Consider the following 14,486-nt stretch of genomic DNA (forward strand, 5'->3'; position numbering starts at 1 on the left):
TGGTAAACTATTTTAAGGGTTTTATGACGGCCCGAAATTTAAAAAATTTAGAAGGTTTCAAAAATGTTTTTGTATGTACATCATTCAAGCTGTTTCAATAATATTCAACCTCATATTTCAATTTTAATGGTATTCACGTTAGGGATTGCTTGCTGAAATGTTTATTTCAATCGTTAGGTTACAAATTTTACTAAGTTTGTTGACACATAATTTTCAAGTCGCAGAAACATGCACAGTGTATTTCTTAATCTTTTCGCTTGAGTCTTAAAAGTAACGATACAAATATTCTGCAGATCCTGTCAAGCCCAAAGAAAGAAAAGAAAGTAGAGAGTTTACAATATCTATTATACTAATCTTTCTCTTCGAATTTAATTGAAATTAATTGTTACATCCGTTCGAGCTTCTAAGTGCTTTATAGAACTGATATCGGGGTCGTCGGAACTCAGGGTAAATTAAACAATGTCGGGGAATATGCCTTACATTCAAAGTTTGTCGCCGCTTGAAAATCCACCATTTCGCGCGTGCTTGTTTAGGTATGTACCTGTCGCTATCAGCAGTGGTCATATTATTATTATGAAGATTGACGATAATTAATTGAGAGAGTCCCACGAATGCGTTTGGATCCACCTGACTGATCCTGTTATTCGACAAATAGATCTTCTGCAGGTTATTCAGTCCGCTCAGCAAGCCGTCCTCAACGTGAGTCAACAGATTATTACTGAGATCCAGCACCATCAGCTGTCCCAGATCGCTGAAAGCGCCTACCTCGATCTTGGCAATCTGATTGTGCTGCAGTCTGAGAGTCCAGAGAGTTGTTAAGGCCTTGAAATCCATCGCAGAGATGCTGGCCAACTTGTTCTCTTGTAGGCTCAGTGTCCTGAGCTTATGGAAGTATTTGAAAGTCCCAGGCTGGATGGAGGTCAGCTGATTGTTGTTCAGATCAAGTCTAGTCAGGTTTGCAATGTGGACGAAGCTTCCCGGCTCGATGCTACCGATCTTATTATAATCTAACCCGAGTTTCCACAACGAAGATGACAATCCCGAAAAAGAGCCCTTTTTTATGACGTCTAAATCGTTGTGGTCCAGTGCCAACCATGTCAGCTTCGTAAGACCAGCGAACGAGTCCTTCGGCACCGAGGTGATCTTGTTGTAGCTCAACCACAAGATTTCCAGCTGCTTCAATTCAGAGAATAAATTAGGCGACAGGGGAAGCACGTTTCTCCCCAGGAACAGTCGTTTCAGATTCTTCAATCCTTTGAAGGAGCCTCTTGTCACTACGGAGATATTGTTCCCCCGTGAGAAGTCGAGGTACCCAATGGTCGAGTTCTTAAAAGCACCTTCCTTGATTGCCACGAGGTCCATATCACGGATCTGAGGTTCGGAATGCGGGTACCTCTCAGTCACCTCGACTAAAACCCCTTTGCTATGGCAAACTGTACATCCGCTCAAGCGAACGCAAGTGGCATTCTCTTCTTTGGACCATGAAACGCTCGCGATTAGAAGGATTATAAGAGACGATCGAATGATCCCGGACATCTTGGATATTGTCTATTTTGTTCTGACTGCTAGACTCCGGCGACTGGTAAAAACTGTTCGGTTCTGTGATAGAGCGCAGTCTTATATGCAGTCATGCAGCTGATTTTGGCTGAGCTTAGATTTATTTGCATTTTTCAGCTTTTTTGTGACAGATTAGAGTGGAGCTGCGACCTTTGACACGATTATCAGTCACTGAAATGCGCGGTTCTTGCGATGCTGTGGTTCTCAACTGTATGAGATTCGTTCATATGTTTTATTGGACTTTTATTTATCCCTCTGCAAATGGTTATATCGACTTTATGGTTGTTGACTATTTTGAAGGTTTCATGACGGTCGGTTATATAAAAAATGTAGAAGGCTTCATGAACGTTTTTGTATGTAGATCGTACAAGTTGTTTCAATAATATTCATCGTCTTATTTCAATTTTAATGAGATTCACCATAGGGTTTGGTTGCTCAAATATTTATTTCAGTCGTTAGGTTACAAATTTTTATAGAGCCTACTACATTCCGCAAGCTGAAAAGTACGCGCAGTTTGTTCAGAAATAATTCAGAAATAATTTTCAATTCAAACATACATGTACAATGTATTTCTTAATCTTTTCGTTTAAGTCTTAAAAGTAACAATACAAATATTCTGTAGACTCTATCAAGCCCAAAAAAATTAAAATGATCATAAAGTCTACTAATCTTTCTCTTAGAATTTAATTCAAATTAATTGTTACAGTCGTTTGAGCTGTTAAGTGCTTCCTAGAATTGATTTTCGAGTTGTCGGATCCGAGGGCCGATTAAATCTTCTCGAGGAACACGCGATTCAATCAAACTTTGTCGTCACTTGAAGATCCACCCTTTCATGCCTCGTTAGTTCCTAGGTATGTACCTCGTTCTATAAGTAGTGGTCATATTATTATTATCAAGATTGACACTCGCGCGTGGATGGAGTCCCACGAACGATTTCGGGTCCACCCGACTGATCCTGTTGTTCGACAAATCGATGTGCATCAGCTGATTCAGTCCGGTCAGCAAGCCGTCCTCAACCTGAGTCAACAGATTATTGCTGACATCCAGACCTTTCAGGTGTCTCAGATCGTTGAAAGCGCCAACCTCGATGCTGGCAATCTGATTGTGCTGCAGCTCGAGATCCCAGAGAGAGGTCAGGCCCTTGAAATCCATCGCAGAGATATTGGCCAACTTGTTGTAGTCTATCGACAGTCTCCTGAGCTTATGCAGGCATTTGAAAGTCCCAGGCTGGATGGAGGTCAGCTGATTATTCTCTAGACGAAGTCGCCGCAGCTCTGGAGTGTGGTCGAAGCTTTCTGGCTCGATGCTAGCGATCTCGTTATCTTCTAACAGGAGGTCCTCGAACGAAGAAGGCAATCCTGACAGAGTGTCCTTGTTTATGGTTTGTATGTTGTTGTCGTTCAGGTTCAACCACCTCAGGTTCGTCAAACCAGCGAACGAGTCCTTATCTATGGTGTGTATTTTGTTGCGGGACAGGTCCAAATCCGACAGATTCGTCAGGCCAGCGAACATGTCTTTATTTATGGTGTCAATATTGTTGTTGTTCAGTGTCAACAACGCCAGGTTCGTCAAGCCAGCGAACGAGTCTTTATCTATAGTGTGTATTTTGTTGTCCAACAGGCTCAAGTACCACAAATTCGTCAGGCCAGCGAACGTGTCCTTATCTATAGTGTGTATTTTATTGTGGGACAGATCCAAGTCGAACAGTTTCGTCAGGCCAGCGAACATGTCCTTATTTATGGTGTCTAGATTGATGTTGCTCAGTGTCAACGACGTCAGGTTCGTCAAGACAGCGAACGAGTCTTTCTCTATTGTGTGTATTTTGTTGCCGGACAGGTCCAAGTTGAGCAGTTTCATCAGGCCAGCGAACATGTCCTTATTCATGGTGTCTATAGTGTTGTTGCTCAGTGTCAACGACGTCAGGTTCGTCAAGACAGCGAACGAGTCTTTCTCTATTGTGTGTATTTTGTTGCCGGACAGGTCCAAGTTGAACAGTTTCGTCAGGCCTGCGAACATGTCCTTATTTATGATGTCTATATTGTTGTTGCTCAGTGTCAACTTCTTCAGGTTCATCAAGCCAGCGAACGTGTCCTTATCTATGGTGTGTATTTTATTGCGGGACAGGTCCAAGTTGAACAGTTCCGTCAGGCCAGCAAACATGTCCTCATTTATGGTGTCTATAGTGTTGTTGCTCAGTGTCAACGACGTCAGGTTCGTCAAGCCAGCGAACGAGTCTTTATGTATAGTGTGTATTTTGTTCCTGGACAGGTCCAAGTCGAGCAGTTTCGTCAGGCCAGCGAACATGTCTTTATCTATAGTGTGTATTTTGTTGCCGGACAGTCCCAAGTCCCACAAATTCGTCAGGCCAGCGAACATGTCCTTATTTATGGTGTCTATATTGTTGTTGCTCAGCGTCAACGACGTCAGGTTCGTAAGACCAGCGAACGAGTCCTTCGGCACCGAGGTGATCTTGTTGTCTCTCAACGACAAGACTTTCAGCTGCTTCAATTCCGAGAATAAATTAGGCGACAGGGGAATCAGGTTGTTCCGCAGGGACAGTTCTTCCAGCTTCTCTAGTCCTTTGAAGGAGCCTCTTGTTGTCACGGAGATATTGTTCTTCAGGAAGAGGTGCACGATGGTCAAGTTCTTAAAAGCACCTTCCCTGATTTCCGAAAAGTCCATATCACGGATCCACAGATAACCATTCGAGTACTGCTGAGTCACCTCGACTAAAACCCCTTTGCTATGGCAAACTGTACATCCGCTCAAGCGAACGCAAGTGGCATTCTCTTCTTTGGACCATGAAACGCTCGCGATTAGAAGGATTATAACAGACGATCGAATGATCCCAGACATCTTGAAGATTATCTATTTTGTTCTGACTCCTAGGCTCCGACGACTGGTGAAAACTGAGCGGTTCTGTGATAGAGCGGAGTCTTATATGCAATCTTGCAGCTGATTTAGACTCAGTTTACATTTATCTGCACTTTTTCAGCTTTTTTGTGAGAGATTAGAGTGGGGCTGCGACCTTTGCCACGGTCATCCGTCACTGGAATTCTCGGTTCTTGCGATGCTGTGGTTCTCAACTTTATGAGATTCGTTCATATGTTTTATTGGACTTTTATTTATCGCTTCGTAGACGAATGCCGCTGCTAAGGTTGCAACAAATTGAATATTTAATTGATTCAGTTAACTCCAGTAGTTATAATTACAAACGGTCTCGTCTGCAAAGGGTCAAATTGATTTTATGGTAAACTATTTTAAGGGTTTTATGACGGCCCGAAATTTAAAAAATTTAGAAGGTTTCAAAAATGTTTTTGTATGTACATCATTCAAGCTGTTTCAATAATATTCATCCTCATATTTCAATATTAATGGGATTCACGTTAGGGATTGGTTGCTGAAATGTTTATTTCACTCGTTAGGTTACAAATTTTACTAAGTTTGATGACAAATAATTTTCAAGTCGCACAAACATGTACAGTATGTTTCTTAATCTTTTCGTTTGAGTCTTAAAAGTAACGATACAAATATTCTTGCTATACAGATCCCATAAAGCTCAAAGAAAGAAAAGAAAGTAGATAGTTCACAAAGTCTACTAATCTGTCCTTTCGTATTTAATTGAAATTAATTGCTTGCTCTACTTCCAGCTTTTAAGTGTTTTCTCAATATCAGCCGTGGTCATATTATTATTATCAAGATTGACGCTCCTTAATTTAGGCAGTCCCACGAACGCGTTCGGGTCCACCTGACTGATCCTGTTATTCGACAAATCGATCTTCACCAGGTGATTCAGTCCGCTCAGCAAGCCATCCTCAACGTGAGTCAACAGATTATTGCTGAGTTTCAGATCCCTGAGGTATCTCAAATCGTTGAAAGCGCCAACCTCGATGCTGGCAATCTGATTGTGCTGCAGCTCGAGAGCCAAGAGAGATGTCAGGTCCTTGAAATCCATCGCAGAGATATTGGCCAACTTGTTGTTGTTTAGGAATAGTTGAGTGAGCTTGTGGAGGCCTGTCAAGGTCCCAGGCTGGACGGAGGCCAGCTGATTGTTGTTCAGATCAAGCAGAATCAGGTTTGGAGTGTGGTCGAAGCTTCCCGGCTCCATGCTAGCGATCTTGTTACCTTTTAAGCCGAGGAACTGCACCGAAGAAGGCAATCCTGACAGAGTGTCCTTGTTTATGGTGTGTATATTGTTATCGATCAGGCTGAGCATCCACAGGTTCTTCAAGCCAGCTAACGAATCCTTATCTATGGTGTGAATTTTGTTGCCGGACAGTCCCAAGTCCCACAAATTCGTCAGGCCAGCGAACATGTCCTTATTTATGGTGTTTATATCGTTGTGGTCCAGTCTCAAGTGCTCCAGGTTCGTAAGACCAGCGAACGAGTCCTTCGGCACCGAGGTGATCTTGTTGTTGCTCAAATACAAGACTCTCAGCTGCTCCAATTCCGAGAATAAATTAGGCGACAGGGGAACCGTGTTGTTCTCCAGGTACAGATTTTTCAGATTCTCCAATCCTTTGAAGGAGCCTCTTGTCAGCACAGAGATATTGTTCCCCACACCGAAGTGGAGGCGCTCGATGGTCAGGTTCTTAAAAGCACCATCCTTCATTTCCAAAAGGTCCATATCACGGATCCACAGTTCGATATCCGAGGACTGCTCAGTCACCTCGACCAAAACTCCTTTGCTATGGCAAACTGTACACTCGCCGAAATTTCTATAAAGTCATCGTCATTTTCATAGATATTTTTAAAATATTACAATTTCTGTTGCTTTATCGTATCTGGCCTTGTGCTTTGTTGACACTCTGATAGAAGGACCGCGCACTCAACACCGCATTGTTTACTATTTACGTTTTTTTTAATTATTTCTGCGTGGTGCAGAACACAAGTGCGAAGTTTCTATAAAGTCACTTAGTGTTTCTCTGGATTCTGAGCAGAGAACTACGGGAAATTGCAAACATTCTAAAAGTATTAGTTTTAGAACTCATAGAAATCCTGTTTTTTATAATTTGATTCGCGTGTAGTATAATGCCGAGAGGAAAAGTACTAACAATTGAAGAAAAAGCATCGATCGATGCTTATAAAAATATGGGCTGCTCTAATCGCGCAATTGCTAAGAAAATTAATCGGTCATATACTGTGATTAATAATTATATCAATTTACGCGAAAATGACGGAAAAAATGATTTTAAAGGTGGTAATAAAAAATTGTCAAAGAGACAACATTCATTATTAATGAGGTCTGCGGCTAAGGAAACGAAAAATGCAGCACAATTGCGAGCTGAATTGGAGCTCCCAGTAACAAGAAGACGTGTGCAACAACTTTTAAATTATTCTGGGCAATTTGTGTGGACAAAAATGCAACGTAAACCAGGCCTTAAAGAAACACATAAACAGGCCCGTCTTGATTTCGCACGGGCACACATGTCCTGGACGAAAGAGTGGGAGTCTGTCATTTTTTCAGATGAGAAAAAATTTAATTTGGATGGGCCTGATGGCTGTAAATATTATTGGCATGATCTGAGAAATGAGAAAAGTGTGACAATGAGTCGTAACTTTGGCGGTGGTTCCCTAATGATATGGGCTGCGTTCAAAGCTGACAAAAGGACTCCAGTGTGTTTCATAAAACACAAAATGAATTCTGAAAATTATACGGATTTGTTAGACATGGTTCTAATACCCTTTACAGAAAATATTGAAGATGACAATTTTATTTATCAGCAAGATAATGCTGCAGTGCACGCGTCGAAGCACACAAAGCAGTGGCTTCTTGAAAGAAATATCAATGTTTTGCTATGGCCTGCTTGTTCTCCGGACATAAATCTTATTGAAAATGTTTGGGGTATCATTGCGCGACATGTTTATAAAAACTGCAAACAATACAACTCCATTAGCGAACTAAGGGATACGGTGACTGAAGCATGGGCGTCTGTTAAAACAGAAACGCTACAAAAGTTAGTTTCGTCAATGCCCAATCGCATTTTTAATGTAATTCAAAAAAATGGAGGTTACACTAAATATTAAAATAGATATAATAAAAAAACAATTGTTAATTTCAACTTTATCCGTATAAAACGAAACTGACATTATAGAAATTTCGCAGTCTGTTCTGTGTAAAATTATATTTTTGTTTTCTTTTATCAATAAATGTTATACTTATGTTTTTAAATCGGCGTGTATGCTTTCTTTATGTAATCCCGAAATGCTACCAAATACAAATTTTTCATTGGTAATGGTATAATTATAAGAATTCATTACAAAACACAGTGACTTTATAGAAATTTCGGCGAGTGTATAGCCGTGCAAGCGAACGCAAGTGGCATTCTCTTCTATGGACCATGAAACGCTCGCGATTAGAAGGATTATAAGAGACGATCGAATGATCCCGGACATCTTGGATATTGTCTATTTTGTTTTGACTGCTACACTCCGGCGACTGGTGGAAACTGTGCGGTTCTGGGATAGAGCGCAGTCTTATATGCAATGTTACAGTTGATTTAGACGCAGTTTAGATTTATTTGCACTTTTTCAGCTTTTTTGTGACAGATTAGAGTCGGCCGCGACCTTCGACACGGTTATGAGTCACTGAAATGCGCGGTTCTTGCGATGCTGTGGTTCGCAACTTTATGAGATTCATTCATATGTTGTGTTGGAGTTTTGTTGATCGCTTCGTAGACGAATGCCGCTGCTGAGGTTGCAACAAATTCAATATTTAATTGATTGAGTTAACTCTTGTAGTTATAATCATAAACGGTCTCGTCTGCAAAGGGTCAACTTGATTTTATGGTAAACTATTTTAAGGGTTTTATGACGGCCCGAAATTTAAAACATTTAGAAGGTTTCAAAAATGTTTTTGTATGTACATTATTCAAGCTGTTTCAATAATATTCATCCTCATATTTCAATATTAATGGGATTCACGTTAGGGATTGGTTGCTGAAATGTTTATTTCACTCGTTAGGTTACAAATTTTACTAAGTTTGTTGACAAATAATTTTCAAGTCGCACAAACATGTACAGTGTATTTCTTAATCTTTTCGCTTGAGTCTTAAAAGTAACGATACAAATATTCTGCAGATCCCATAAAGCCCAAAGAAAGAAAAGAAAGTAGAGAGTTTACAAAATCTATTATACTAATCTTTCTCTTCGAATTTAATTGAAATTAATTGTTACATCCGTTCGAGCTTCTAAGTGCTTCATAGAACTGATATCGGGGTCGTCGGAACTCAGGGTAAATTAAAAAATGTCGGGGAATATGCCTTACATTCAAAGTTTGTCGCCGCTTGAAAATCCAGCATTTCGCGCGTGCTTGTTTAGGTATGTACCTGTCGCTATCAGCAGTGGTCATATTATTATTATGAAGATTGACGATAATTAATTGAGAGAGTCCCACGAATGCGTTTGGATCCACCTGACTGATCCTGTTATTCGACAAATAGATCTTCTGCAGGTTATTCAGTCCGCTCAGCAAGCCGTCCTCAACGTGAGTCAACAGATTATTACTGAGATCCAGCTCCATCAGCTGTCCCAGATCGCTGAAAGCGCCTACCTCGATCTTGGCAATCTGATTGTGCTGCAGTCTGAGAGTCCAGAGAGTTGTTAAGGCCTTGAAATCCATCGCAGAGATGCTGGCCAACTTGTTCTCTTGTAGGCTCAGTGTCCTGAGCTTATGGAAGTATTTGAAAGTCCCAGGCTGGATGGAGGTCAGCTGATTGTTGTTCAGATCAAGTATAGTCAGGTTTGCAATGTGGACGAAGCTTCCCGGCTCGATGCTACCGATCTTATTATAATCTAACCCGAGTTTCCACAACGAAGATGACAATCCCGAAAAAGAGCCCTTTTTTATGACGTCTAAATCGTTGTGGTCCAGTGCCAACCATGTCAGCTTCGTAAGACCAGCGAACGAGTCCTTCGGCACCGAGGTGATCTTGTTGTAGCTCAACCACAAGATTTCCAGCTGCTTCAATTCAGAGAATAAATTAGGCGACAGGGGAATCACGTTTCTCCCCAGGAACAGTCGTTTCAGATTCTTCAATCCTTTGAAGGAGCCTCTTGTCACTACGGAGATATTGTTCCCCCGTGAGAAGTCGAGGTACCCAATGGTCGAGTTCTTAAAAGCACCTTCCTTGATTGCCACGAGGTCCATATCACGGATCTGAGGTTCGGAATGCGGGTACCTCTCAGTCACCTCGACTAAAACCCCTTTGCTATGGCAAACTGTACAGCCGCTCAAGCGAACGCAAGTGGCATTCTCTTCTTTGGACCATGAAACGCTCGCGATTAGAAGGATTATAACAGACGATCGAATGATCCCAGACATCTTGAAGATTATCTATTTTGTTCTGACTCCTAGGCTCCGACGACTGGTGAAAACTGATCGGTTCTGTGATAGAGCGGAGTCTTATATGCACTCTTGCAGCTGATTTTGCTGAGCTTGGTTAGTTTGCATTTTTCAGCTTTTTTGTGAGAGATTAGAGTGGGGCTGCGACCTTTGCCACGTTCATCCGTCACTGGAATTCCCGGTTCTTGCGATGCTGTAGTTCTCAACTTTATGATTCGTTCATATGTTTTATTGGACTTTTATTTATCGCTTCGTAGACGAATGCCGCTGCTAAGGTTGCAACAAATTGAATATTTAATTGATTCAGTTAACTCCAGTAGTTATAATTACAAACGGTCTCGTCTGCAAAGGGTCAAATTGATTTTATGGTAAACTATTTTAAGGGTTTTATGACGGCCCGAAATTTAAAAAATTTAGAAGGTTTCAAAAATGTTTTTGTATGTACATCATTCAAGCTGTTTCAATAATATTCAACCTCATATTTCAATATTAATGGGATTCACGTTAGGGATTGGTTGCTGAAATGTTTATTTCACTCGTTAGGTTACAAATTTTACTAAGTTTGTTGACAAATAATTTTCAAGTCGCACAAACATGTACAGTGTATTTCTTAATCTTTTCGTTTGAGTCTTAAAAGTAACGATACAAATATTCTGCAGATCCTATCAAGCCCAAAGAAAAAAAAATTAGAAAACTTACAAAGTGTACTAATCTTTCTCTTCGAATTTAATTGAAATTAATTGTTACACTCGTTCGAGCTGTTAAGTGCTTCCTAGAATTGATTTTCGAGTCGTCGCATCCGAGGGCCAATTAAATCTTCTCGAGGAACACGCGATTCGATCAAACTTTGTCGCCACTTGAAAATCTACCCTTTCCGTCTCCCCCCTAGCTATTTTCTAATCTCTCCATATCAGCAATGGACATATTATTATTGCCAAGATAGACGGTCTTGAGTGCAGGTAGTCCCGCGAACGCGTTCGGTTCCACCCGATTGATCCTGTTATTCGACAAATCGACCACATCCACCTGATTCAGTCCTCTCAGCAAGCCGTTCTCAACGCGAGTCAACAGATTATCACTGAGGTCCAGCTTCTGCAGTTGTCCGAGATCGCTGAAAGCGCCAACCTCGATGCTGGAAATCTGATTGTGTCCTATCCCGAGAATCCTGAGTGCGATCAGGCCCTTGAAATCCATCGCAGAGATGCTGGCCAACTTGTTGTAGTTTAGGTGAAGTCTATCTAGCTTGCGAAGGCCTTTGAAGGTCCCAGGCTGGATGGAGGTCAGTCGATTGTTGTTCAGATCAATATACCGCAGGTTTGAAGTGTGGTCGAAGCTTCCCGGCTCGACGCTAGCGATCATGTTATCAACTAAATGGAGGTATTGCAACGAAGAAGACAATCCCGACAAAGTGTCCTTGTTTATGGTGTGTATATTGTTGAGGTTCAGGTTCAACAACCTCAGCTTCGTCAAGCCAACGAACAAGTCTTTATCTATCGTGTGTATTTTGTTGCCGTACAGGTGCAACCACTCCAGGTTCGTCAGACCGGCGAACGAGTCCTTCGGCACCGAGGTGATCTTGTTGACGCCCAACCACAACTCTCTCAACTGCTTCAATTCCGAGAATAAATTAGGCGACAGGGAAATCAGGTTGTTCTCCAGGTACAGATATTGCATTTTCTCCAATCCTTTGAAGGAGCCTCTTGTCAGCACGGAGATGTTGTTCCCCCGGGACAAGCTGAGGCTCGAGATGGTCAGGTTCTTAAAAGCACCTTCCCTGATTGCCGAAAGGTCCAAATTTCGGATATCCAGTGTGTCTTCTGACTCCTGCTGAGTCACCTCGAGCAAAACCCCATTTCTATAGCAAGCTGTACAGCCGTTGACGACAACGCAAGTGGTTTGCGCTTCTGTGTACCATGTAAGAGCCGCGGTTAGAAGGTTTAGAACAAATGATTTAGGGGTCCCTGACATCCTGAAGATCGCCTATTTTGTTCCGACTGCTAGGCTCCGGCGAATTGCAAAAACTGATCGGTTCTGGGACAGAGCGCAGTTCTATATGCACTCTTGCATATTCTTGCTGATTCTTGGGGACAGATTGGAGTGGGGTCGCGACCTTCGACACGGTTATCAGTGACGGAAGTGCGCAGTTCTTGCGATGCTGTGGCTCGCAACTTTGCGTCGATACTGGCCTTCGAGGATTGATTGCGAAATTAATACTACGTCACGATGTCGACGCCATCGGGAGCCGTCGGTGAAATTCTCGCGAGCAGCACATCTCTTTTGTCTCCTTTCTTTACGGTCCACAGTGAATTCTCGATATATGTCAACAACAAGAGACATGCCCGAGCCTAAATAAACACTTATGTTTACACTCCTTGGCGTCAAAGGTCTCTCGAGCTTCGTCGGCCCTCACGGCAGTGGTAGCGGTAGTGGGGATAATTCCACGACGTTTATCATCGAGGCCCTGGCGACATATACAGAGAAATCACTGTGCTTATCTTCTATCCTCGTCTGCTGAGGCAAGTACGTCGAGCTCGCTGGCAAACAAATTCTGCGAAACGATTCCGGCTGACTCGTGCAAATTTTACTCTTATGATGAGACTGCGGATCTTTGTGCAAAATGAAAAATATTTACATCGATTGCAACACACAGGAGCGAAGTAAAAATTTCTTTATTATTTTCATTATTTTATTAAGCTGAAACCAATACATCCTGGAGGCTTTAACTCATTTTAACCCTTGACGCTCTGACTTTTAATTGTGAATGTACCGGCAACTCCAACTTAATCTCATCGTACTTCGACTTGCAAGTTTTTCAGTGTCGGATTTTAAATGCTACAATGACGTGTAAGAAATAATATTAAAATCATTCAAAACAATCTTTATTCATCTCAGAAGTAATATAATTTTGATCACAATATTTATATTAATCGGTCGCAGAGCGGTGGTGCCTGAGAGGCACACTTGGAGCGTTAAGGGTTGACATGTCCACTGCTTTAAATTGTGCTTTAATTCTGCTTAATTTTTTAAACTGTGCTTTAATTGTGCTTAATTTTTTAAATTGTGCTTTAATTCTGCTTAATTTTTTAAATTGTGCTTTAATTCTGCTTAATTTTTTAAATTGTGCTTTAATTGTGCTTTAATATTGCTTAATTTTTTTAATTGTGATTTAATTGTGCTTTAATTCTGCTTAATTTTTTAAATTGTGCTTTAATTGTTCTTTAATTCTGCTTAATTTTTTAAATTGTGCTTTAATTCTGCTTAATTTTTTAAATTGTGCTTTAATTGTGCTTTAATTCTGCTTAATTTTTTTAATTGTGATTTAATTGTGCTTTAATTCTGCTTAATTTTTTAAATTGTGCTTTAATTCTGCTTAATTTTTTTAATTGTGATTTAATTGTGCTTTAATTCTGCTTAATTTTTTAAATTGTGCTTTAATTGTTCTTTAATTCTGCTTAATTTTTTAAATTGTGCTTTAATTCTGCTTAATTTTTTAAATTGTGCTTTAATTGTGCTTTAATTCTGCTTAATTTTTTTAATTGTGATTTAATTGTGCTTTAATTCTGCTTAATTTTTTAAATTGTGCTTTAATTCTGCTTAATTTTTTTAATTGTGATTTAATTGTGCTTTAATTCTGCTTAATTTTTTAAATTGTGCTTTAATTGTGCTTTAATTCAGCTTAATTTTTTAAATTGTGCTTTAATTCTGCTTAATTTTTTAAATTGTGCTTTAATTCTGCTTAATTTTTTAAATTGTGCTTTAATTGTGCTTTAATTCTGCTTAATTTTTTAAATTGTGCTTTAATTCTGCTTAATTTTTTAAATTGTGCTTTAATTGTGCTTTAATTCTGCTTAATTTTTTAAATTGTGCTTTAATTCTGCTTAATTTTTTAAATTGTGCTTTAATTCTGCTTAATTTTTTTAATTGTGCTTTAATTCTGCTTAATTTTTTAAATTGTGCTTTAATTGTGCTTTAATTCTGCTTAATTTTTTTAATTGTGCTTTAATTCTGCTTAGTTTTTTAAATTGTGCTTTAATTGTGCTTTAATTCTGCTTAATTTTTTAAATTGTGCTTTAATTCTGCTTAATTTTTTAAATTGAGCTTTAAATCGTGATTTTTGTCATAAATGCATGGAATCCGCAGTCTACTTATGATGCAAGCGTTCAGAAATCGTCGAGGACGAGTTCGAAGTAGCAAAAGCTGGTTATTGCGGCTGTCATTTTTTGGGCAGGACACCCGATATTTGTTGCAAGGACTCGGTCGTGTGGAATCGGCTCGGTGCGACAGTGCAACAACGGTGCAGCGGCGGCGGGCACCGAGGTGCACGATGGTGAAAGTGGCGGCTTTTAAGCGTATATCGTTTCAGAAAGCAGATACCTGTGCGAGCCTATCCAGGTGCGGAGGGCCGGGGACACTTGGAGCTTGATTTACAGCCGTCGGGCTCAATGACGGCAATGATCCTGTGTTTCTGTGTGCCCCGAGATACGTACCCGCCCGCCGCCATCCTCCTCCCGTCGCATTCGTTGCATTCGAATGCAACCCGCACGTGACCCGCACGCCGAGCGCGTTCGCATTCACCTTCGCTAAC

At 40.6% G+C, this 14,486-nt stretch overlaps 3 protein-coding genes and 1 long non-coding RNA gene across 4 annotated transcripts in view; 1 reads left to right on the top strand and 3 right to left on the bottom strand.

Annotated features, from left to right (window-relative positions):
* The window catches only part of LOC143353767 (uncharacterized), a 227,103-nt gene that overhangs the window by 88,498 nt on the left and 124,119 nt on the right, over positions 1-14,486 (top strand). The gene's annotated exons all lie outside the window — the stretch shown is intronic.
* Positions 1-14,486, bottom strand: part of Btk29a (tyrosine-protein kinase Btk29A) — a 119,020-nt gene that overhangs the window by 80,350 nt on the left and 24,184 nt on the right. The gene's annotated exons all lie outside the window — the stretch shown is intronic.
* On the bottom strand, positions 139-11,927 carry LOC143353817 (uncharacterized). The gene is made up of 13 exons (XM_076787422.1): positions 10,792-11,927; positions 9,972-10,094; positions 8,147-8,248; positions 7,860-8,016; positions 5,202-6,275; positions 4,997-5,096; positions 4,533-4,643; positions 2,401-4,425; positions 2,262-2,286; positions 2,115-2,149; positions 1,708-1,765; positions 1,456-1,599; positions 139-1,409 (listed from the first exon to the last, which is right to left on the bottom strand). Exons 1-13 carry the CDS (start codon positions 11,867-11,869, stop codon positions 379-381), a joined length of 6,063 nt encoding a protein of 2,020 aa, XP_076643537.1. The 5' UTR covers positions 11,870-11,927; the 3' UTR covers positions 139-378.
* LOC143353745 (uncharacterized) lies at positions 8,490-10,235 on the bottom strand. Its single transcript, XM_076787294.1, has one exon. The coding sequence runs from the start codon at positions 9,878-9,880 to the stop codon at positions 8,723-8,725; it is 1,158 nt and encodes a 385-aa protein (XP_076643409.1). The 5' UTR covers positions 9,881-10,235; the 3' UTR covers positions 8,490-8,722.

The sequence above is a fragment of the Halictus rubicundus genome, chromosome 4 (genome assembly GCF_050948215.1).
Source record: "Halictus rubicundus isolate RS-2024b chromosome 4, iyHalRubi1_principal, whole genome shotgun sequence".
Classification (NCBI taxonomy): domain Eukaryota; kingdom Metazoa; phylum Arthropoda; class Insecta; order Hymenoptera; family Halictidae; genus Halictus; species Halictus rubicundus.

Excerpts from the sequence above, each read along its gene's own strand:
- LOC143353745 (XM_076787294.1), bottom strand. The coding sequence starts at position 9,880 with ATGTCTGGGATCATTCGATCGTCTGTTATAATCCTTCTAATCGCGAGC.
- LOC143353817 (XM_076787422.1), bottom strand. The coding sequence starts at position 11,869 with ATGTCAGGGACCCCTAAATCATTTGTTCTAAACCTTCTAACCGCGGCT. Across the intron at positions 4,644-4,996 it reads ATTATTTGTCATCAAACTTA|TTGAGAACCACAGCATCGCA; the intron begins GTAAAATTTGTA and ends AATCTCATAAAG. Across the intron at positions 1,766-2,114 it reads TTAAGAAATACATTGTACAT|TTGAGAACCACAGCATCGCA; the intron begins GTATGTTTGAAT and ends AATCTCATACAG.